Source organism: Drosophila ficusphila, unplaced genomic scaffold, assembly GCF_018152265.1.
Source record: "Drosophila ficusphila isolate 14025-0441.05 unplaced genomic scaffold, ASM1815226v1 contig_197, whole genome shotgun sequence".
Taxonomy (NCBI): Eukaryota; Metazoa; Arthropoda; class Insecta; order Diptera; family Drosophilidae; genus Drosophila; species Drosophila ficusphila.
In genome coordinates, this window is record NW_025064091.1 from 1,038,975 (window position 1) to 1,064,122 (window position 25,148).

General features: G+C 39.5%; 2 protein-coding genes across 8 annotated transcripts; both read left to right on the forward strand.

Annotated features, from left to right (window-relative positions):
- Positions 1-4,419: 4,419 nt before the first annotated feature.
- LOC108092798 (septin-1) lies at positions 4,420-7,782 on the forward strand. The gene is made up of 5 exons (XM_017192569.2): positions 4,420-4,538; positions 5,482-5,674; positions 5,750-6,008; positions 6,208-6,573; positions 6,702-7,782. Exons 1-5 carry the CDS (start codon positions 4,521-4,523, stop codon positions 6,949-6,951), a joined length of 1,086 nt encoding a protein of 361 aa, XP_017048058.1. The 5' UTR covers positions 4,420-4,520; the 3' UTR covers positions 6,952-7,782.
- A 2,064-nt stretch (positions 7,783-9,846) lies between these two features.
- LOC108092779 lies at positions 9,847-24,484 on the forward strand. Of its 7 annotated transcripts, none has more exons than XM_017192524.1 (4): positions 11,925-12,036; positions 20,870-22,233; positions 22,311-22,392; positions 22,465-24,484. In XM_017192524.1, the coding sequence occupies exons 2-4, from the start codon at positions 20,921-20,923 to the stop codon at positions 23,734-23,736; spliced, it is 2,667 nt and encodes an 888-aa protein (XP_017048013.1). In that variant the 5' UTR covers positions 11,925-12,036; positions 20,870-20,920; the 3' UTR covers positions 23,737-24,484. The 7 variants fall into 7 exon arrangements, 5 of the variants coding, with proteins under 5 accessions (XP_017048013.1, XP_017048014.1, XP_017048016.1 ...); XM_017192525.1 differs by lacking the exon at positions 11,925-12,036 and adding an exon at positions 19,186-19,292; XM_017192527.1 differs by lacking the exon at positions 11,925-12,036 and adding an exon at positions 19,378-19,444.
- Positions 24,485-25,148: the final 664 nt, after the last annotated feature.

Consider the following 25,148-nt stretch of genomic DNA (forward strand, 5'->3'; position numbering starts at 1 on the left):
CTGTGCTTTCACGTAATTTGTATTGTATTGTAATCTTACGTCAGTTACGTCGTTTTTTTACAAACATAGTATCTTGGTATGGTGTTGTTGTTTACGAAACTGTGCTTTCACGTAATTTGTATTGTATTATAATCTTACGTCAGTTACGTCGTTTTTTTGCAAACATAGTATCTTGGTATGGTGTTGTTGTTTACGGAATTCGGTAAACCCTTGCAGAGAGTATTTACAGGGATAATATCAGCCAGAAGTTTACAGCCCAGTTTACGAAGTATGTATATGACATTCTTGATCAGCATCAGCAGCTGAACCGATCTAGCCATGTACCGTCTGTATGTTTTTATGTAAACTTGTTTGTTTCTCATTTTTAAAACTATCTCGGTGAAACTTTACTAAATGTTGTGTTCATCAAATATTTCTTACAATATACTTAGATAAAGGCTAAACAACATCGGAGCTATGTTTCTACCTCAGGGAAATAAGTATATGTACATTGATATTTTTAACAAAAAAACGATTTAAACAAAACAAATCAATCCAACTTTTATTGGGGTATGTAGTACTCCTATGTGCAAATAAAAATAATAATAACAAACCTTTTATTTTCTTAAACTTATTAAAGAACTGAATTAATTAATAATAGTTCATAGGAAATAAGTATATGTACAAAAATAAACTAGCGTGGTTTGAATGAAGAGTGGAAGTCTTTTGGTCAGCAAATTAGTCCGGAATTGTTTTTTTTTAAGAGAAGAGCTTATTTGCAAACCAACAAATGTAAGTTGATTAGTGTTTGTGTGAAAAATGTAAATATAAATACGGTTTTACCATGGCATGCCACGCGGAGACCATTTGTCAGCCGAAGAACGCGGAATAATAACAGCAATGAATGAAAACGGATGTAAAATTTCCAAAATAGCTTCTAGAGTTTCTCGACACCGACATACCATTATAAACTTTATTAAAAACCCGAAAAAATATGGTGAAATAAAACGCTCTGGCAGACCTAGTAGCATCGACAATAGGTGCAAACGCGAAATTGAGCACCTAGCTGTAAACAAACAAATGTCGTGCAACGAGATCAAACGTCATTTACATCTTAATGACACTAGGAGACGGGTCCATCAACTTTTAGTTGAAAATAAGAACCTTAAATATAGTTCCCGAGTGCCTGTACCTAAGCTGCTACCACGCCATCTAAGCGCACGATTATCCTTCGCGGAAAAATATAAATTTTGGACAGAGGAATTTCGCAAAGTAATTTTTTCGGACGAAAAAAAGTTTAATTTAGATGGTCCAGATGGGTGTCAAAAGTATTGGCGCGACATAAGGCAACCAAGGCAAACCCGGCATAAGCGAAACCATGGCGGAGGCTCCTTGATGGTTTGGGCTGCTTTCGGGTATGCGGGAAGGTCTCCAATTTGTTTTATTCCTACAAGAACAAATGCAGAGATATATACTCAATTGTTGGACAATGTCCTTATCGAGTTCGCTGGAAACCTTTACGGGGATAATTGGACTTTCCAGCAAGACAACGCACCAATCCACACTACACGGACCACAAAGGAGTTTTTTTCGTCAAGAAAAATTCCACTTTTAGAGTGGCCAGCCATAAGCCCCGACTTAAATCCTATTGAGGATCTCTGGGGCATCCTTTCGGCCAGAGTTTATAAAAATGGCCGACAATTTGACACCATCAAACAACTGAGAGACGCTCTGGTCGTTGAATGGGATCAAATTAATGATAATATTCTTAAAGGATTGGTGGATTCTATGCCGGATCGCCTTAACAAAGTTATAATAGCAAAAGGAAAGCATATAAACTATTAAAATAACTAAAAAGATAAAAAATACTTACATAGATATTGATATTATAGGAATTACTGAAAATGTATATATACTTATTTCCTATGAACTATTATTAATTAATTCAGTTCTTTAATAAGTTTAAGAAAATAAAAGGTTTGTTATTATTATTTTTATTTGTACATAGGAGTACTACATACCCCAATAAAAGTTGGATTGATTTGTTTTGTTTAAATCGTTTTTTTGTTAAAAATATCAATGTACATATACTTATTTCCCTGAGGTATTTCTATTTATTTTCTATATTTTCGACGATTATTCATATGACAGCTATATGAAATTTGATTCGAAATTCAAGAGTCTTTAGAAATCTATATATTCCAAAAATCATGTTTGTCTGGTGGAAAACAACGGTGTTATAATTTCATTTTCGGTTATACTATATAGGTGTTTTGATTTTTCCTATGCTAGCTATATGATATAGTTATACGATTTTTATGAAATTTTTTTTTAATTTAAGGGTAGTTAAAAACTGGAATTTGTAAAAGTCATGTCAATATGATAAAAAACAGCGGCGTAATAATTTTTTTTTCAGATATATCGTATATAAACTCAAAGTCTTCCTCGTCATTTTAAATAAATAATGCGAATATGTTTGTACACTTTTGTTTATAATAAATAATAATTGATTTTTACATTTTTTGTCATATAAGGAATGATAGCCTAATCTTAAAATTCTTACGTTACCAAAAATATAGGAAAATAGTGGCCAGGAGGCAACTTATTATGGCCTGATCCTAGGATCTGCCTTACGGAGTGCCGCGTCCGCCGCAGGCTCTTGCTGGAACTATCCTGCTTGACTTGGCTACAATAAAAATTGCCAGCAAGTAAAAACTGAAGGAATATGACTGCCTCTACGGCATGGGACGATCCTAACGAGGAGTGCAGCGAAAGTCCTCGATGGTTGGAAAGATTATGGAGGACGAGGACAGGACCCAAAGGCTGACAAGTTTGCTGGGGATCCAGTTCTAAGTAGAAGGAGAAACATTTAGTTATATTCTTTCACGCCATGTAGTTAGTGGTTAGATGCCTTTCAAGGATGCTTAGTGGGGTATTCCCAAGTCTGGTTCAATATTTCTGGGGGATCTGGCGAATTTAAAGCTATCTTTTATGTTTTGAAATCCGTGATTAAGACTTGCAAAGGAATCCGTGAAAGAAAGTGTTCCAAATTTGGCAACAGCAGAGAACAGCACGAGCTGTTGGCGCCACACTCCCGATGAAGGGCGATTGTACGGTGGCGGAAAGCTCGAGTTGTTGGCATTCAACGATTTCAAGGGACTTCCGGCGCCGGTTGGAATACTCGAGGAGAGCCTCTTCTACTTGCTCTGGGACTTCCACCTCTCCTTCTATTTACCCATAAAACAATGCCTAACAAGCGATTATTAGCTTCGTTTTGCTCCACACATTCGCGGAGAAAATAGCGCGCAAACAATACGATCACTTTTGAAATCTTGGAGTTTCAGTTAGAAAACTGTATGAAACCACATTTAAACCGGAAAGTGAAGTGAACATCAAAGTTGAAGGTATGTAGATTCTGTTTTTATATTTGTTATTAGTTTTGCATGCTATTTGTGGTTATAACAATAAATGCTTATCAACCGTTATTTTTCATGTTCTGCAAAGATAAAAGTTTTTTCCCCCTCTGATGAAACACGAACGAGGTACTCGCCGTCTTTAACAGACTCTGAACGGATTTGCAGATATTCGCAGACGATTTTCAGAAATAACACCTATTAAATATTAATTAATCTTAAACTTTTACCTTCGCAGAACATGAAAAATTTCGGTGGATAAACATTCATTGTTATAATCACATATAGCATGCAAAACTAATACAAATTATAAAAACACAACATACATATGTACATACATTCAACTTTAATGTTTTATATTGTTTTTTAACAAAACACTTCACGATTTCAAAAGTAGAGTGGACGCTTACAGTTGATCGCTTGGTTTGCGCGCTATTTTCTTTGCGAATGTGTGGAGCAGAGACACTGGCTGTTTGGCCTACAACTGCCGAGCCTTTGTGCGTGGGTACGCGCAGGAGCATCAGATTCAACCCAGTCCCGCTACAAGGAAAACATGTGCCGACAGTGCGCACAGAACGGCCAGTGCGCGGAGCTACAAGAACCCGGTCAACTGCCGGAAATGCCGATTTAAGGGCTACGCATCTGGGCACCACATGCTGTCCCAAGCTGCATTGTTTATACGGAAGTGCTGGCAATTGCAATCAATGCTTAGCTTTAAATCGTCATATATTGCGCGTTTAAGCGTTGATTTATGTATTTACTCACTCCCGGTTAATTCCACAACCTCCGTTGTTTAAATAAAATTTCAAAAATTTAAGACCGATAGCCTTGCTGTTAAGTATTAGGAATGATATTTGGCCAATACCATTGAAAAGTTTTTACTGTGAGACTTAACTCTTGTAACTAATTAAAAAAAAAGTTCCGTTAAGGCAAACAAATTTATTAAATGTAAAAATATGGCAAAATTCTTTTACTGGTATAACTTTGGTATATTTTAAATTGAGAATGGTATTTTTTTGAGAGCAAAGCGGTACATTTTCGTATCTGTACCGCGGTCACACTAAGTTGCGCTGCTATTTTGTTCGTCATTACGTTGATTTCTTCGTTCGTTTCGTGTTTTATTTTAAAATGGCCGATACAAAGGGCGTGAGTAACCGCTGATTATTTGTCCAAGTGCCGACTCTTGTTCCGTTCGGACGCGGTGAAATAGAGAGAGATTCTTTCCCTAGTCTATGTGGACTGCATCTGCATACCGGAGATGCGACGATGCCGACTCTGCCGTCGCTGTTGATTTGTTTGCCGCTCCCTCGTCACTCGTCCCCCGTCTCAGCCTGCTTATCGGGCGGTTCTCCTCCCCGCTCGTTCTTAAGCTCGATTGGAGTCGGTGGAAGGCGGGGATGGGAGTGAATATCAAGTGATTCACAACATGTCCGCGGCATCGCATTATTGCTTTGTTTCCGGGATCCTTCTCGCTCTCCCTCTCTCCTGACGCCTTTGACCCACATAATACCGCACATTGCTATGTAGAAACGGCAGGAGAAATGGGTGCAGACTGCTTGGGAAGCCCAAGAGAAATTTCCACTGCGCGTGATGGGCATGCAAATCGAGTCAAACAGTCGCTTTCTAAGATCGAAAACTCCAAGTGTCAAGTTCACCATAAACAGATCACTAAAAGCAAATTGGTTGCTTCTTAATTCCTTATAACTAAATTTTCCAACTCTTCTCTATAACTAAACAATCTTCAATCTAATTGTTAAAAACAAGATCAATTTGGTTCCACATTCAAAATTTTTGGTTACATATTAGCGTCCGATCTGTTACAAGAAAAGCTTTTTTGTATTCAGACAAATAATTGTTTTTTATTTTATACACTCAGAACAGTCTGGACTAAACATCCACAGGTCATTGTTTTTAAACTAATTTTTTGCAATAGTAAACACTTCTTTTTATTTGTCTCGTTTGTTGTCAAGTCTGAATCAGATCAGATGACGGTTGCAAAGCAATATTAATTTTTGTTTTTGTTTACCTTTTTTTGAAACCTCAAATTATTAATTAAACGCATAATTTTTTTGTATCCACTCTGCATTAGTTTTCCAGCATTGAGACCCCCGGCTACGTGGGCTTTGCCAACTTGCCCAACCAGGTGCATCGCAAGTCCGTGAAGAAGGGCTTCGAGTTCACACTAATGGTGGTGGGCGAGTCCGGACTGGGCAAGTCTACGCTGGTCAACAGCCTCTTTCTCACGGATCTCTATCCGGAGCGCATCATCCCGGATGCCATAGGTAAGCCCTGTTCTTGTCCAGTCACTGCTTTGTTGCCCAACCACACCGAGTGACCCTTCCTCTTTTATTTTTCAGAGAAACAAAAGCAGACGGTGAAGTTGGAGGCCTCGACGGTGGAAATTGAGGAGCGGGGCGTTAAGCTGCGACTGACGGTTGTGGACACGCCCGGATTCGGCGATGCCATTGACAACTCCAACAGCTTTGGAGCCATCCTCGAGTACATCGATGAGCAATACGAGCGCTTCCTGCGCGACGAAAGTGGCCTCAATAGACGCAACATTGTAGACAATCGCATTCATTGCTGTTTCTACTTTATTTCGCCCTTTGGGCATGGGTACGTTGCTTTTCCATCAATTTAAACATTATTTATTACTGCAATAATAAAATATTACAGGTATTTTAGTGGTCCATAAAACTAAAAAAAAAAAAAAAAAATTAATTTTAAAATCCTCCCATTTTTAGGGATTATCTATTATGCCATTGCTATTGATCGTACTAACATTTATTTGTTTTTTTTTTTACTTGTACTTCAGCCTAAAACCCCTTGACGTGGAGTTTATGAAGAAGTTGCACTCCAAAGTTAATATTGTGCCCGTGATCGCCAAGGCAGATTGCTTAACAAAAAAGGAGATTCTGCGACTCAAGTGCCGCATCATGCAAGAGATCGAGAGCCACGGCATCAAGATTTACCCACTGCCAGACTGTGATTCCGACGAGGATGAGGACTATAAGGAGCAGGTGAAGCAACTGAAGGAAGCTGTGCCTTTCGCCGTCTGCGGCGCCAACACCCTGCTCGAGGTCAAGGGCAAGAAGGTTCGAGGTCGCCTCTACCCGTGGGGCGTGGTCGAGGTTGAAAATCCCGACCACTGCGACTTCATCAAGCTGCGCACTATGCTGATGTAAGTGGTTCAGGCGAAAGAGCAACACTGGGATACGAAAAGCATCCAGTCAGAGAGTCTTAGCATTTCCAAGTACATCTTGTATTTAGGTGTAACCACCTCTGATCCTCATTTCTTCTCCTTTATAGCACCCACATGCAGGACCTTCAGGAGGTGACGCAGGAGGTGCATTACGAGAACTACCGCTCCGACCGACTGGCCAAGGGCATTAAGGGCAAGGAGAACGGCGTGAAGGCCGAGCGGGATAGCACCTCGCAGGTGGTGGCGAACAGCGTGCTCGGCGAGAAGGACCGCATTTTGCAGGAAAAGGAGGCCGAGCTGCGGCGCATGCAGGAGATGCTCGCCCAGATGCAGGCGCGCATGCAGGCCCAGCAATAAGTAGGCGGGTATATATTATATACAAGCCCTAAATGAAGGCGGCAATCTATAGTTATACACAGAAGTCGTATATATATATATATACACAACATATATTTTGTACGCAGATTTTAGTTGCGATCGCGCTTTAATTCTACTCTCAATTGTAAAACGACGGGCGCTAAGTATTCTGTATTAATTTCGCATTCTCCATATACATATATATTCGTAGGACTTAGGTATACACACCCTTTAAATTTATACAACATACACCTGCCGCGTATGCAAAACGTCTGCAATGCAATTGCTCCATCAAAAACAAAACAAAACCATCAGCGAACTCACATCATATCACTCCTATCAAGCGAAACACACATGAAAACAACTGTATTCCTACTATGTATTTAGAAGCGATTAACAATGGATTATTATTGTACTCTGCATTTAAGCTAAGCAAATCCAACCCGACTTATATTGCATGTTGATTAATTTTTGTCTGTTTACCTTCTGTGTAGTTTCAAAGCGAGCGAATTATTTAGGTTATACTTACATGTGCGTAGCAGCCTTCCGCTCCGATTTTACTCAACAACCATGGGGTGTTCTCCTTCAGTTCCGCCCGATTCCTAAGCACGATCTGATTGAACAAGCAGTGATCCCTTCCTAGGCGGCTCCAGGATCCCGTGGTTAGTTGTATACACTCGGCTTGGCAGACTGCCCGCTAAAAAGTGCACTCCTCGAACGTATAAAACAAAACCAAAATGAGAAATCTCTTTTATTATGTATATGAAGTCTTTTTTAACCCAATATAATCCTCTATGAATACATATATATGCTTTTTATACAATTTGTAAATCAGCGCGTCTCACGCATTTTGTTTTTATGGTTTTACGGAGGGGTTTAAGTCGAGTTCAACTGTGTTTTTTACATTGGCAAATTGGCAATCACCTTGTGGCTGCTCTGGCAAATAATCTGAAATGGTTTTCAAAATTCTAATTAAAATTGTAATTTAAACTTGGCTGTCTTTCTAAAGCCCTCTTAAACATACATCGGTAGTTGATTTATATATACAAGGTAACCAAATGAAAACCTTTCTACTTTTAGACTTATTTTCTGTTTTAGGTAACGAGAATAAAAGTATTTTTGCTTCGTGGTTTGTTCACCATCATTGTTATTTGACTGAGCAAAAAAAATTAAACGAAGATTTAAATTTTAACCTAACCGCTTACCAATTAGTTAACTTTTCGATACGAGTCTGAGATTTTTGAAAATATTCCGTATATTTCTTATTGTATGGATGCTTATGTTTAAGCTTGTACACCCTTGCAGTCATCAAAAATGTCGGACAGAATACGTAAAGGCTAAACAACATGAAGCTATGTCGATTTTTCTATTAAGTCTTCATATTTTCGACGATTGATCATATCACAGCTATATGATATAGTCGTCCGATTTTCATGAAATTTAATTCGAAATTCCAGAATTATTAGAAACTCTATATTCCAAAAATTATGCTTGTTTGGTGGAAAACAACTATGCTATCATTTTATGTCCGTTAATTCTAAATGGATTCCTCGATCTTTCCTATGGCAGCTATATGAAATACTTATCCGATATTGAGCGCCATATGAAAGAAATCAAGTCGATGTGATCAAAAACAACGAAGTACCCTTTGCAGAGCAAAGGGTATTACCTATAATTTTGGCCAGAAGTTTGCAACGCAGTGAAGGAGACACCTCAGACCCCATAAAGTATATATATTCTTGATCAGCATCACCTTCTGAATCGAAATACGTCTGTACGTCTGTCCGTTTCTGCCCAAACTAGTCTCTCAGTTTTGAAGCTATCTTGCTGAAACTTTCCCAAAAGTTGTGTAGTTATTGCACGCAGTATATAAGTCGGAACGAGCCGGATCGGCCGACTATATCGGATAGCTCCCATACGAGAGATTGAAAAAAAAAAATCTCACTCCGTTGTTTTTAATCAGATCGACTTGAATTCTTCAAGATGGCGTTTTCTAACTACTATTAAATTTCGGATTAAATTTGATCAAAATCGGATAACTCTATCATATAGCTGCCATAGGAGAGATCGAAAAATATATATAGAATTAATGAAAAAAAAATTGATAACATCGTTGTTTTTTATCGTACGAGCATGATTTTTTGAATATCAAGTTTTTAAACAACTCTTATATTGAGGAAAAAATTTCATAAAAATCGGACAACTATATTTTATAGCTGCCATAGGAAAGATCGAAAATTCTATATTGAAATAACGAAAATAAATTTATAACATCGTTGTTTTTCAGCAGACAAGTATGATTTTTGGAATATAGAGTTTTCTTACGATTCTTGAATTACGAATTAAATTTGATCAACATCGGACAACTATATCATATAGCTCCCATATGATAGTCGAAAATATGGAAAATGAATAGAAAAATCGTCATAGCTTCGATGTTGTTAGGCTTTATGCATTTTGTTCGACGTATTTGAGATCTGCAAGGGTATATAAGCTTCGGCTTGCCGAAAATAGCTTCCTTTCTTTTTTTTTTTTCAATCTCTCGTATGGGAGCTATCCCTTTGAAGAGAAACATACAGACGTACAGACGTATATCGATTCAGATCGTTATGCTGATCAAGAATATATATACTTATGGGGTCTGAGGTGTTTCTTCACTACATTGCAAACTTCTGACTGAAATTATTATACCCTCTGCCAGTGAATAATAACAAACTTTCAGTTCTTTTTATACGAGAGTGACAATTAAATACAACAAATTATGTACTGAAAAGCCAAATTATTTACCTATTTCCGTGAATGATAATCAAGAGCTGTTATTTTAACCCCAAGACTGACGGTATTTAGCGATTGGATTTGGGAAAATGTTTTATCGGTATTTTTTCATCGAACGGTCACATCACGCACATGGTGTGCGGTAACAATTTTTTTTTTTGCCGGTAAAAATATGTTAATTCTGTCATGATCCGGACGATCTCCACCCGCTGGTTGCTCCAACGTGCGGCGGGCAACCCATGCTCTCTTTGGCTGGTGGCAAGGTCCGGGGACTGCTCTGACCGTTGCCTGGGCACCACGAACCGGGTCAAGGCCAAAGCCGCAAAACCGGAGGAGCACCTATCCAATGAAGGGGAACCTTCGCAGGCGGAGCTGCTGCGGGAATTCGCCCGCATTCCGGTGGAACGCATCCGTAACTTCAGTATCATTGCGCACGTCGATCATGGCAAGAGCACACTTGCCGACCGGCTGCTGGAACTTACGGGAGCAATTGCTCGGAACGCGGGGCAGCACCAGGTACTGGACAGCCTCCAGGTAGAGAGGGAGCGCGGCATCACTGTCAAGGCCCAGACCGCCTCTATATTTCATCGCCACAAGGGCCAGCTGTATCTGCTAAACCTTATTGACACCCCCGGTCACGTTGACTTCTCCAATGAGGTGGGTTAAGACCAGATAGCCGATTGCTCGTGCTAATACTGTAAATTCTCCAGGTCTCCCGCTCTCTGGCTGCCTGCGACGGCGTGGTCCTCTTAGTGGACGCCTGCCACGGTGTCCAGGCCCAGACCGTGGCCAACTACCACCTGGCCAAACAGCGCCAGCTGGCCGTGGTCCCTGTGCTCAACAAAATCGACATTAGGCACGCTAGGCCCGATCAGGTGTGCCAGGATATGAAGCTGCTTTTTGGCATCGAACCTGACCAAGTGCTGCGCGTGTCCGCCAAGTTGGGCACTGGCGTGTCGAAGGTACTGGAAAGTGTCATCGATATCATACCGCCGCCGCAAGTTAAGAGAGAAAGCGAGTTTCGGGCCCTGATTTTCGACAGCTGGTTTGACAAGTACCGAGGGGCCCTTAACCTTATTTATGTGCTGAATGGCAAACTGGAGCTAAACCAGGACATTCAGTCGCTGGAGACCAAGAAGGTGTATCCCGTGAAGAGTATCTCTGTGTTAAGGCCAGCGGAGTGTCCAGTTCCAGAACTCTCTGCCGGTCAAGTGGGCTTGATTTCCTGCAACATGCGGAACAGCAAGGAGTCCATTGTGGGCGACACGATACACCTAAAGAACCAAGCTACCAGCGCCGCAGGAACCTATCGCCCGCAACAGCCACTAGTTTTCGCCGGCGTTTTTCCTGCAGACCAGTCAAAACATGTAGCCCTACGCAGTGCCATCGATAAGATGGTACTCAATGACTCGGCCGTCACTGTGAAAGTAGACTCTAGTCCGGCATTGGGTCAAGGTTGGCGTTTGGGCTTTCTGGGTCTCCTGCACATGGAGGTGTTCTGTCAGCGCCTGGAGCAGGAACATGGCGCTGAACCCATAATAACAGCGCCCTCGGTAACATATCGATTGGTATTGAGCAACGCAAAGCTGATCCGGCAGCAGGGACGCGACACCATGGACATATCCAATGCAGCCCTCTTCCCGGAGCCCCACAGCATAAAGGAGTACTATGAACCATTGGTTTTGGGCACGATCATCACGCCCACCGACTATGTGGGCCAGGTGATTGGGCTGTGTGTGGAACGACGCGGATTGCAGCAAAGCTCGGTGAACATCGACGAAACGCGTGTGCTTATGAAGTATGTCCTCCCGCTTAGCGAGATCATCCTGGACTTCCACGATCGCCTTAAGTCAATGAGTTCGGGGTATGCTAGTTTTAGCTACGAGGACCATGGCTACCATCCGTCGCACTTGGTACGTTTGGATATTCACCTAAACGGCAAGCCCGTTGACGAGCTGTGCCGCATCGTCCATGTGTCGAAGGCCACAAGCGTGGCCCGCCAAATGGTTCTCAAGCTGCGCGAGCTCATACCGAAGCAGATGGTGCAGATCGCCATCCAAGCGTGTGTGGGCAGCAAGGTGCTCGCCCGGGAGACTATCAAGGCGTATCGCAAGGATGTTACAGCCAAGCTGTACGGCGGGGATGTCACCCGGCGTATGAAGTTGCTCAAGCAGCAGGCGGAGGGCAAGAAAAAGATGCGTATGTTTGCCAACATCCGCGTGCCGCACGAAACCTTCATTAATGTGCTCAAGCGGTAGGATCAGTCGCAGCCAAAGTATCTCATCTCGAAAGCGTTTGCGGCATCTTTTGGTGAGTGTTTTTTGTCACATTAATTATTCAAGCTTATAGTTGGACGATAAAATATTTTCTTATTGAAGTACAACCTGTTAGGCCTAATGCATTTCAAAGTTAATTTACCGAAAACAGAAATTTACTTTTGGAAGCCGATGTCGTGTACTTTGTTTTAAAAATGTTTGAAAAACCTTATTTCCCAAATCGTTCGCGATTACTGATTTGGCAATTATAGGGAGAAAACCTCGCATTGTACTTTTGTTTTAATATGTGGCGTTTAAAAACTGTAGGCGGTTTTAGAATAGAGTTTCCGGAACTGTTCCGCTAAATAGCAGGGTTTTAGCTACGTATTAGAATAAACGTTTCTAGTATCAAGCTGATTAAAGCAATTGAAAGATTGCAAGTAACTTAAACAAAGTGTGGATGCATACATAAATAGTTAAAAAAAAAGAGTAACAAATCTTATTTTCTTAATAACTTCATAACTGATTTAAACAAATCGGATGTCATAATGCGCGTGTTCTCATTTCAAATCCACCAGCTCCAAAACATTCTTAAAGTCTTGATTTCATATTATATTTCACATGTAGTGTTTTTATACCCTTTCAGAGCAAAAGGGTATAATAATTTCAGTCAGAAGTTTGCAACGCAGTGAAGGAGACACCTCAGACTCCATAAAACATATATATTTTTGACTAGCATAACGATCTGAATCGAAATATGTACGTCTGTCCGTCTGCCTCCTGTCTGTTTTTACGCAAACTAGTCTCTCAGTTTTGAAGCTATCTTGCTGAAACTTTACCAAAAGTTGTGTAGTTATTGCACACGGGCCTGATCACTTCTTTGTTTTTTATCATATCGACTTGATTTCTCCCAGATGGTGTTTTTTAACCACTATCGAATTTCGAATTAAATTTTATAAAAATCGGACAACTATATCATATGGCTGCCATAGGAGAGATCAAAAATCTATATAGAAACAACGGAAAATAATGATAACATCGTTGTCAATCGGTCAAGCCGTCTCGGAGAAATATTCCCCACCGACTTAGAAAACATGGTTTCGAGAAGAACGCATTTAAAGTTTTGGCTACTAGTTGAACTACGTCGGAGACGTCTTTACAAATACGCTCCTTACTATTTACCGGATTACTTTGAAATTTACAGACAATATTCTCAAATAAATATACATACATTCAAAAAAACATAGGCAAAAAAGAATATGAGTATAACACCTTAAGAGTGTTGCCGCCTGCAATGGCAGTTGTTCGATTTTTAAAAAATATAATTTAAACTCAAGTAAAAAAAAATTCATTTTAATTCATTAATTTTTAAAATCCCGTAGCTTATCTCTATAATAATTGGATTTTAAAACCAGGGCTTACTCTTTTAAACCACAATGAAAATAATACTATTATGTATTTTCTTTAAATTTAATAGTTTTTCTATAATCACTCAATTAATTTGAATTTTATTTTATTACAATTTTAATAAAACAAGTTTCAAACCTGTTGCAGCTTATGTATAATGTTTTCGTCTAAAAAATATCTCGGGGAGAGACTGCAGCTTATCGTAAGGGTCCCGTCAACCGCCCCCATTGTCCTCTCCAGTTTGCGCGGCTTGTGCTATTCGTCTTATCAGTGTTTGCCTGTTGGCTGAAAATAGAACAATTCCGTCTTATCAATATGTATGTGGTCGCTGTGATGGGCGTGGTCGTTATAGGACGCCCATTTTCTAAAGTTCATTAACATCGGAACTAAACAAATCTATCACAAAAGTAAACCGAAAAAGTCTGTGTGGGATAGAAATTTAAATTAGTTGGAAGAGTATTTATTTGATAGGCTTATTGCAACTATGTACATATGTTTTTGCGGATTACACTGTGTGACAAAATTTAACGAAATGTTTGTTTGAATTACTTTTTGATTGTTTTCGGTTAAGGGGCATAAGTTATGCACAAAAATATTTATGCCACCTTCTAAGTGATAGGATTTCTTTTTTTATGATAAATTTTATGAAATTATTATTATGAAAATATTTAACACAAAATATTATTTTTTTTTTACTTCCAATAAACTATTATTTTTTTTAAAAGTGAAATTTTTTTCTGATTTTTTTTGGCTTTTTCAGAGGTATCCTCGCGTAACAAGTTCCATACGTAGTCGCCCAGAGTATAGAGCTGGGAGAAAAAAATTTTAAAGCATTGTTATAAAAGCCTAACGGTATATTTGCTTAATATATTTTAATTAATAGATATTGAACTTGCATAAAACGCTTATAACGGTGAAAAAATATTTTCCCAATATGGTATTATAAGGCTGTGAAATATGCAAAAACACGCGTTTTTGGGACCTTTGAGTGTGCGTAGAAGCTGATTGGCTATTGATATTAACAAATCCAAAAACTTGTATTCTTATTTTGACTAGTAGAAGTGAAAAATAAGAAAAAATCAACTCAAACATTTTTTTGTCGCACAGTGTTATTTACACTAAAAATAGTTTTGAACCAAAAACCATCCCAACTTTAATTTAATTATAAAAATCAAAACTTATTTTTCTACTTAATAATAGCCATATTATATTTTGATCGTTACAAAAAAGAAAGATAGCATCGGCGAGCCGAAGTTAATATGCATGTAGGGGAGAGTGGGGTAATGTCGTCAGTGGGGCAAAGTCGTCACTCGCTATTATCTTAAAAAATATAAGGGCTACCAACCCAATTTTTTTAGCGTAAGTGTATTGCACTATTCCTACATTACCGACGGAGTTTGGTAGAATTATAGGTTATGCATAATTATTTATTCATCAGAAAGTGTTTCGGAGCCTCAAAAGTAATTTTTCTCCGGCGCAGACCTTTTTTCTTCCAAGTACATTTTCGATCAAAGAAGTATAAAGGTGAGTTATTATTGTTGAGAAATGTTTGGCGAACACGAGATGGTAGGTTGTTTAACAGCTGATTCGAGTTTCAATTTGTTATTCATGTTTTTATCAAAAAATGTCGCGTGGGGCATTGTCGTCACTCAACGGGTGGGGCAAAGTCGTCACTGTATTATCTCAGACTGAAATACAAACTCGTATCAATTTATTATTGTTTTGTGATTGTTTATGTAAAGTATTAAATATAAAATATAATTTCTCCAAAAGGTTCTTCAAAAAAAATAAAATTCTAAAAAAGAGGTCGCCCAAAGAAAAATCTTTAAGAAATTCTGATTTTTGCTTTCTATCCTTCACTTAGATCTGAATGTGTCAAATTTTTGCAAAAAATAGGTATAGTGTTCCACTTTTTTATATGTATGAATATCAATAAATGTGTGTTTGACAAGTTGAAATAGTTTTGTGCACATGGGTACCTATATTTGCATTCATTATTCTATGTGACGACTTTGCCCCAGGGGGGTGACGACTTTGCCCCACGATTTTTCAATTTTCCAATTTTGACTTCTTTCAGATAACAGTTTCGTATTAATAAACAAGTGAGAGAATGTCCGAAATACTTACTGCATTTTATAGCCAGATCTTTTCCGAATCCAACAATGTATATTACATGATAAAAATAAGTTATTTTATCAACAAATTACGCAATTAAAAAAAAAGTGACGACAATGCCCCACTCTCCCCTACTTGCATTTGGACTAAAATTTTACAAACGACTAGACTAGCCTCATCTACTTCTCTCCTTTATAATATAATATAATATTATGTAGGAAATTTAATCGCCATTAAAAGACTAAATATTTGAAAAATCATGTCTGATAAAAAAAAACGACCTTATAATTTTTCGTTCGATTAGCTTTTTAAAAAAATTAACACGAAATTCAATAATCCATAAAAAACTCCATTTAAAAAAAACTTTGTCAATATGATAAAAAACATCGGCCCAATAATTTTTTTTCCCCGTTATTTTGCAAAATCTTCAATTGGAGTTATTGGATTGGACCAATCCGGCCCGTTCCGACTTATGTATGTATGTACATACATGTGTTCATAATATGTACAGTGGCTCGTAGCTTATTTCAACCAGCACCTCAAAAAAAAAACTTTAAAGCCATATATCTAGCAAACCATGAGAGCTAATATAAAAATTTAAATGGGGATTTGTAGTGTGAGCCTTCAACTTAAGATTTTTGTTTAAAATTTTTTTTAGCATTTTTTAAATATTCAATAAAATTTTTTAAACAAAAATACTGCTTAAAATACTGCAGCAGCTTATTTCAACCAGCTGAGAAAATATATTTTTTAACTGACTTAAATGAAAAACATGAAAAATGAATACATACTTGTTTTGGCCACCATTGTTGTCAATGAACATCTTAAACCGTTTTGACATCGATTCCACCAGCTTTTTTCTCCCTAATAGAACTATTTTTCCCCACTCTGTCACCATAGCGTTTTTTAGAGCAGATTTGTTAAAAAACTGGCGTTTTCTGATATTTTGGTACTTAATTGCCCAGAAATTTTTCATTACGTTTGTGTCTGGTGCCTAAGCGGGGGTTCCATCACATGTAGGCAATTCCAAATCAGCCAAGACTGTACAATATCCGATTTGATAATTATAATCGACTTTTAACTAATCAACTCAAATTAACTTTTGAGAAAATGATAACTTGATAAGGTATAAATGTATTACTAATTTTTTTGTTCATTTAATCAGTCCTTTTAAATTATCGTTTGTTACCTTTAAACAAAACTTAAGGTAGAAAATTCAGTCATTGCTTAGCGGGTTTTTACTCCACTTGGTTTGGCCTTGACAGTATCGTTTTTTTCAGTGGGTCGCCCGTTGAAGAAAGCCACTAGGAAGAAGAAGAAGCCGAGACAGGCAAACACAAAAAATCGAATTTCCCTGACCCTGAAAACTGGCACCAGATTACATATACACACACACACACGATACAGACAAGGAGAGAAAAAGCGCTAGATACAGTGCATAACGGTATCTTACCGCCCAGCCGCCCCAAACATACGTAACTACGGTGCGCTCTTCGAAGAGTGAATCCTAGTCTGAATTAATGAATTTAATTTAGATATGGTTTTCTCTTTTAATAGGAAAGTAGAGATTCTTACAAACCTTTTTTAATTTTATACTTATAAAATATATGTGTGTATGTACAGCTGAAGTACGATTAGGAAATTTAAAATATTAAAATTTTTATCGTATTTTGGTTGCAATTACAATCTAACAGGAAATGTTTTATGTTTTTGGAATAATTTTTTTAACTTTGTTTTCTTAAACAAAGCAATCTTAGTGAAGTCAGAGCGGAATAAATAAGTACATACTGAGGGTGCACTGTAGATTGGAGATTGTGTGTGTGAGATAGCCAGATTGTCGGCTCGCTTGTGTCGCTCTCCCAACCAAACCAACTAAAAAGAGAGAGGAGAGTGAACTGAAGTGAACCTCCAAACCTGAACCGTTTGGGTCGGGTGGTGAATTGGTGCAGGAGGTGGCGGTGGGTAGGTTGTTGTTTTGCCGCTCATCTCGCTTCGCGTGTGTGTGTGTGACCTTGAAAAACAATAACATTGTTGTTGCCCCTAGCTTGGGCAAAAATGCAAATTGCAAACAAACCGAATCAGCAGCCGTTCGAGCAAAACTGTTAAATGTGGTTATGCAATAAAAAACACGGCAATTGTTTCGGGGGGGTGGATGTATATAATGTATAAGAAATATAAACACTCACAACTTTTACATACATACATATTTATATGGTAGCTTTGCTGATTAACTTGTTGCAAAAAAAGATGGACAAGTAGATAAAGAGTAGAAATGTTCTATTACTTTTAGGTGTTAATTATTTTCTTTAAGTAATTCGTCACATTTTTGTCCAGTACTTGTCCTTGTTATACCCTTGCAGAGAGTACTATAGCTTCAGTCAGAAGTTTGCATCGCAGTGAAGGAGACGTCTCAGGCCTATTAAAGTATATGTATTCTTGATCAACATCACTATCTGAGTCGATCTGGACATACATATGTATGTAAATGTATGTATGTACGTCTATCCATTTGTCATTCTGCCGGTTTTTTTTTGATTTAACACAAAATTAAAGTTTTAAAGTTATCTTCCTGAAACTTGACCGAAAGTTGTGTAGTCATAGAATGTAATAAGTTTATATATGTATACATAAGTATGTCAGAATTGCCAAGATCGGACAACTACATATATCATTTAGCTGCCAAAAGAGAGATTGAAAATCTTTATAAAATTATTAGTACAACAATTTTTGAATATTAAGTTTTTAAACGACGATTGAATAAAAAAAGTTTCGGCTCCCCGAACTGAACTTCTTTTACGCTTACTTTTACTTTACTTTTTTTTTACTTAACATTTTTACCAACTTTAAAAATGTAGCTTTAATTTTTCTTTTTCTTATGAATTATTCCCATTAATAAATTGGTTTAATCATCCTTGCTGAAAAAAAAAAACATTTTTGTATAAAAAGAAGTTGGTTCGCATTTGTCAACCTGTTTAATTAAAAAAATTTCGACGAAACTTCTGTTTTTATATTTTCAATCTCCCTTATAAGAAATTTCTGTGCAATTCTCCGTTAGCAACAACAACAAATGCAAAACAGCTGAGCGCGCGCACCAAGTGCAACAGAGATAGCTGCCGCAAACTGTTACTTTGTTATTGTTTTTGGAGAGAGACCTACCAGTTCTCTGTGAATGTGAATATGGATGCGCTGAGAATTTGGGGAGCTCAAGAGAACTCACTCATACAGAGGGGCGTTTGCAGAAAGAAAAAGTAAAATAAAATACATTTATCTGTAATGTTGTTGTTGCTGCGCGCAATTTAACGTCAGCACCGACGCTGCGTATTGTGGGGCAAGTATTTTGCTATTGCACTTTATTTATAACAAAGTGCTTATTTCACTTTCTAATAAACTTATATAAATATTGAATTTTCTAAAATTTTCAATTTTAATTGAATGCCTGAATTTATAAAAAGTGTATAAATAAGCTGTTAGTCTTTGAAGTACTCAATACAGATGTGCTTAAGCTTCTCTATCGTTTCACAAAGTTATTCAATTTTTGAATTCAATTAAAATTTTTTTTTAATAGCACTTCATATTTTTACCACGACCATATTAGTTTTATTTGGCCCAGAGTGCGAAGCGACGTCTCGACATCGTCGCCTTCGCTGCCGACGTCGCTGCCTCTGGCCGCCGCACAAAAACACAAAAACAGAAAACACAGTCAGTTTTCATTCTCATTTGACATCATCAACATTGAAATTTAATTAAACGAGAGCAAAGTCTTCGATTCGGGGCAACAATTTCACTCAAGTAAAACGCGATTAAAACAAACTTTTATTTATGCTCAGTTTGTATAAAACCGTTTTCATTTAAAATTTTTGTTTTGTGCGAAAAAATCTAGAAAAAATATAGGCGACGCGCAAGAAATAACAAACGTCATCAGCTGTTCTTTGTTTGTGTGTGTGAGTTTGATGTGCGGAAGAAATTTGTGTGCTTGTGTGTTTTTATTTTTTGTATATAAATATTAAATTTAAGTGATTGCTTTTCAAAGTTAGTTGAACACCTAACCTAAAAAAATTAGAACTAACTGTTTGAAGGTTATGAACACAACCGCCCCTCCCCCTTTTCTCACCACCCTCTTTTAAAAACTTGGCCTTGACCGTGTGCATCTGTATGTGTGAGAGCGAAAGAGATAGAAGTAGTCAGCCAACGGTAACCAACAGCTGACAGCTGCACTTTACTTTTCGGCTCAGGTGGCAACGCTACACAGCGATCCTCTTCCCCTCTTTCAATTCCCTTAAAAATAAAGCAAAATAACAACAAAGGCAGTGCGTTGCTCGCACAAACAAATAAGTAGAATAACAAAGCAACAAGAACAACAACGACAATGGGCTTAATCAAGTTCAAAGCGAACTGTGCGAAAAAGAGCGAAGGCAACGCACTCGTACTCTCTTTTCTGGTGCTTTCGCACACACAAACAACTTTACGCTCAGCTGTACACGTAGCCTGTTTTCGTTATTTTGTTTTTCTCTTCCCATTTCTTTAATTGTGTTTTGTTTGTCACAGAATTGTGCAATAGCATAGAAGTATGAAAAAACAACTGAATTAAATATTGGTAACAAAACTATTATAAAACTTATAGGGCCCTAATGCTAAGTTTTGGTTTTTTAAAGTGAACTGTACTGAACTAATAATTGTTTTTTTTTTTTAATAATTGAAACACCATCGCAAATGCGTATATTATTTTATCTTCATATGTATGTACATACATGTATGAAGTTAAAATTTTTTTAAATAATTGAATGTAACTTAAACTAATGGTTACAGAGATACATGAATGTTTATACTAAAAAAATGCAATAGATCAATCCAATCTAAATTTTGGACGAGTATATATGTACATATGTATGTACATACATAGTTCTTACTGTTACCCTTAGCAAATAGTGTTGTAAAATACTGGAAACCAAAATCAGTTTTTTTTTAGTGCATTTACTTATTGTTTTTATTAACTCTATAACTGGTATTCATATGAATTGTCTACCCTTTTTTAGTTTTTGCTGAGAAAGATTATTTTGATTTAATTTCATAACAATAAAGAACCTTGTTTGTGTGCGTTTCTTTTTTTTTTTGTTTTTGAAATTTTCGCATTAAAATAAAAAAAGGAGGGAGGGGAAGTCATCACACACACAAGCACAGCTGATCTCTTCCCATCCTTCTTTCTTTATCTCTCTCTCTCTCTCTCTGGAAATTTGTAAACAACTCAATATCGCACGAAGCCAGAGCTGCCAATTAGTTTTTTTCTCCAGCCAGATTGGCATCGCCGTTTTCTTGCATTTGTGAAATTTACCAACTAAAAGTATCCACAACTTTTCCCTCAATTTCAGCGTAATATGTTCGAGGACTAGACATATAAGTGGAAAACGAAAGCTAAGAACATGATAAACGGCTTGAGCATTGGCGGTGGTCAGCAGGTGGCGCAGGTGACGCCAGCAGGTGCTGCAATAAAATTGCACTTTGCCTACAACAACAACACAAGCAACAAAAATAACAACAACTACAGTGGCCTTAAAACAGTAGAGCAAAAAATGAACAACAACAGCATGACGAGCGGGGTGATGAAAGTGATTGAGAAAATCCGGGAAACAAGTGGAGCATGTGCAGCAACAGGTGGCGTTCAGAAATCGAGCAGCATTATGGGACTTTCTCCTGCAGAAGAATCCTTTGCAGGTCTGGAAACCCCAAGGGCAACTAGTTTAATCCACGAATCCGGCGGGTCTACGGAATTTCCAGTGTCCACGGAAATTTCACCAGGATCCGTAAAAGCAAGCGATGCAAAGGCATCTATGGTTGGCCAAGGATCAGGCGGTTTCATTGACCCTGCAACCCTCCGAGGACTTGCTCCTGTCATAGGAGTAGGAACACTAAGAGCAGCTAGACAAGGATCTGGCCGTTTTCTGGAATACCAAGCAGTGGCTACCGGATCAGCAACTAGTATTTCTCAAATTTGTAAAAATTCAACTCCTGCGTCTCCCTCGCGGGGAGTTTCACTTGGTTGTGGGGCTCTAAGACCATTCTACAAAGATGTAGAGCGTATTCGCACCCCGATTGGAGCAATAGTTTCAATTCCAAACGGAATGGCTGCGGTCAATAGGGTTTCCCAAACAGGAGTAAGCAGTCTTCGCTGGCTGCCCATGCCCGCCACCAAAGAGAAAACATCAAATGGAGAAGAAGCCTATACAAAAGCTGCGTCTAGCAGAGCGGAAGCACATGGATCACTCGAAGAGACAGCCAAACGTGCCTTAGCTAGCCCTCAGCCGCAACGTACCGAGGACCAAGAAAATGCCTTTCGACGCATCGAGGATGTGCACAACTATGCCAAGCTGCAGGACTATAGCAGCGACACCGAGGACGAAGACGAGGATGAGGAAGAAGAGCTCGACGAGGAGGACGAAGACGACGAGGAAGAGGCGCGCATCCAGGTGCAGTTGCCGTTGCAGCAGGAGGTCACGCGCATTCGTCGCGAGGCCGCCGAAGAGCACGCAGACGTGGATGTGGTCACAGTGCCGCTTCAGAAGCACGAACAGGATCGCCATTTGGTAGAGCAGCAGCCGCGGCCGCTGCAGCAGGATCAGCCTGTAGATACCATTCGACCAGAGCACCATGCTCGCCGGCCCATGAATGCGTTTCTCATCTTCTGCAAGCGACACCGCGGCATCGTCAAGGAGCGCTACAAGACTCTTGAGAACCGGTGGGTTGTGGGCTCCTGCAAGAGATTTAGCTCCCGGGAAACTTACTAATCTTTTTGTTTTGCATTTTCCATTTCAGTGCTATCACCAAGATACTTGGTGACTGGTGGGCCGCACTCGACGAGCAGGAGAAGCATTGCTTTACGGATCTGGCACAGCAGGTGGGGATCTAAAAGTTGACAACGTGGTTCAACGACCCCTAATTTGCTTTACACACATGTTGGCTTTTGCAGAACAAGGACGCTTTCTTCAATGCGAACCCCAACTTCAAGTGGTACAAACTGCCGGCTCCGCCGCTGCGCACGCTGGCCACCCGTCCCAGCAACGCGGCTGGTGGACTTTTTGTCCCCAGCGAGGATCAGTCGCTGCAACAGCAGCAGGTGCCGACTCCAGTACAACTGCAGTGGGCGGATCGGGGCGACATGCCGCGAGCTCTGCTGCGCCGCAACTACTTCAAGCTGGCGGATGAAACGCAGATGGGCGAGTTAAGCTCGCTATTGCAAGTCCAAGTGCAGGAGAAAGACTACGCCCTGCAGCAGGTGCTCAGCGAGACCAGCCAGTTTTTATCCGCCCACATGCCAGGTGCCAATTCGAATTCGAATGGGAATGGCCACAAGCGCTCTTTGCTGGACAGCAACTCGAGCCACTCCAGCGAAGAGGAGGCGGTCACCAATGGGTCACCCTGCAAGAAGGCCAAATCCGTGCGCTCCTGCAAGGGCAAGATTTATCAGGAGCTGGTCAACTCCGGTCAACTTGCGGCCATATCCAAAAAAAGCAAGGCTCGCTCGCCGCCGGCAGCAAACCTGGGTGGAAATTTTGTGGACATCCCCGTGGATGCGGTGCCGAATACCCCACCCGTTTCGCCCCCGGAACACCAAGACAGCAGTCCGGATTCCATGCAAAAGCATCCGAGGAGCGCGTCTGAGTCCAGCAGCAGTGGCTTCTTCGACCTAGAGGAGAAGATTAAGGAGCTGCCAGCCCTCAGCTTGGATGCTTACTTGCAGCGCAAGCGCAGCACAAAAAAGAAGAGGAAATTCAGCGGCAGCAAGAAGCAGAGAAATTCGAACAGCTTCAGTGGCGGATCGATGGCCTCTAATACAGGAGCAGCGGCTACCGCGTCCAAAGGAGCAGTCATTGCAGCCAGCGAGAACCTGGTGAAGATTAAGCAGCAGCAGCAGCAACTGCAGGCCGTGGGCAGCCAGCGGCGCAAGGCGCGCAAGGAGAGCATCACGCGGCGTGATGTCAGTGCCATCGAGCAGGAGGTGGCCTCCATCCTGCCGCTGACCATCAACGGAAGTTACTACTTCAATCAGAGTGGTGCTCCCAAGGCCGTGAGTGCCTCGGCCACCTCGTCGTCGACCTCGCCACCACTGTCCTCGAACTCCTCGTCGTCGTCCTCGTCGCTTTCCTCGCAAGCGGCCTTCGACGTGACCTCCTCTACCTCAGATCTACTCATTCTGGCCGAAGTGGCCGCCAACCGCACTGAGCTGACCAAGTCCAACTAGCGCCAGCAGCACCACTAACACCACCAGCACCATTGGCTGTTCAGCATTACCACCAAATAGTTAGCCCAAAACCGAAAACCAAACCGCAAGCTGTACGACAGTCTTCGCAACGTTAAATTTTGTTCTGACGAAATATTCAAAATATTGTCTTACCAAGAAGCATGGTCTTTAAAGGAGGAAAAAGATGCATAGAGTAAAAGTTATCATGTAAACATTTTTAACAGGGAAGAATGGAAATGCAATTTATAATTCAATTTTTTTAATTGATATTTCTGAAGCAGAAATATTCTAAATATTTCATTTCTAACCCTTCAAAACTCTTAACATTTTTTTCAAGAAAAGGCAAAATTACCCATTCGATACTTACAATGCATTGAGCTATTGGCTGGTGGTGCTAAATGGAGATGGAGAAACAGACATTCGTTGATCTACAATTTAGTTAATAATATTATTTAAAAACAGAAAAGCGATCCAGAAGAAGGGATTTATGTATTGTTTGTTATGATGGCGGCATACGACTAACCGCATCAGTTTCACGCGCATGTATCTTTATATTTTGTATTTAGATAACTTGTTCTGTTTTTTTCTTGTTAAGTTTCACCTTTTATTGGGCCGCGTTCGTATAAGCAGCAACAGCCGAACGCTCATTAAATGTTAATATTATTTCTAATATGTAGTCATAATTTATTGCTATATTTGTCAAAACGCAAACAATTTGCAAACAAAAATATATTCATTTTAAAGTGGATACATTGATGTTTTTCTAAAAATAATGGTTAAAGTTTACAGAGTAAAGTAGAAAGGATATTTACAAATCCAGGTGCAGCTATATAGAACGTGAATTGTGCTCAGAAGCATTTAATATCAAAAATAGCAATGCTAATTTTTTTAAATAAAAATATATTTGTGTAATAAAAATATATTTAACGATGAACGAGGAAATACGGAAAAATTGTTCCCGAAAGGACTGTTTAATTAGTAATTCAGCCTCGTCAAGAACGTTAGTACCAGCATGTAATTTGATTTCAGCTCTTACTCAAATCGAAAGCTCTTTTGTGTGTTGAACAGAAATTCAAATTTACGAGCGGCTAGTTATCGACAAAAGACAACTCTGTTTGCTGGGCAGCGTTGCCAGATGCTAACAAAGCTTGACGGTAGCCGGTTAAAAGAAGAAAATAGTGTGCGGCAAAAGAGAGGCTAAGAGGCCACTGATAAGATAGCAATTCCTTGGCCAACCGCCAGGGTTGTAGATAAGCGGCTTGTTTTTAATTGGACGGAAAAGGGGGACAAAATGGCGATACATTTTCGATTCGATTTTTTTTTCCGCTCACGTGCAAAGGGAACAGATGCTGTGGGTGGTGCGCCAAAACCTTCTTGCTCCTCTGCCCACTTCGCACTCCCCCATTGGTTTT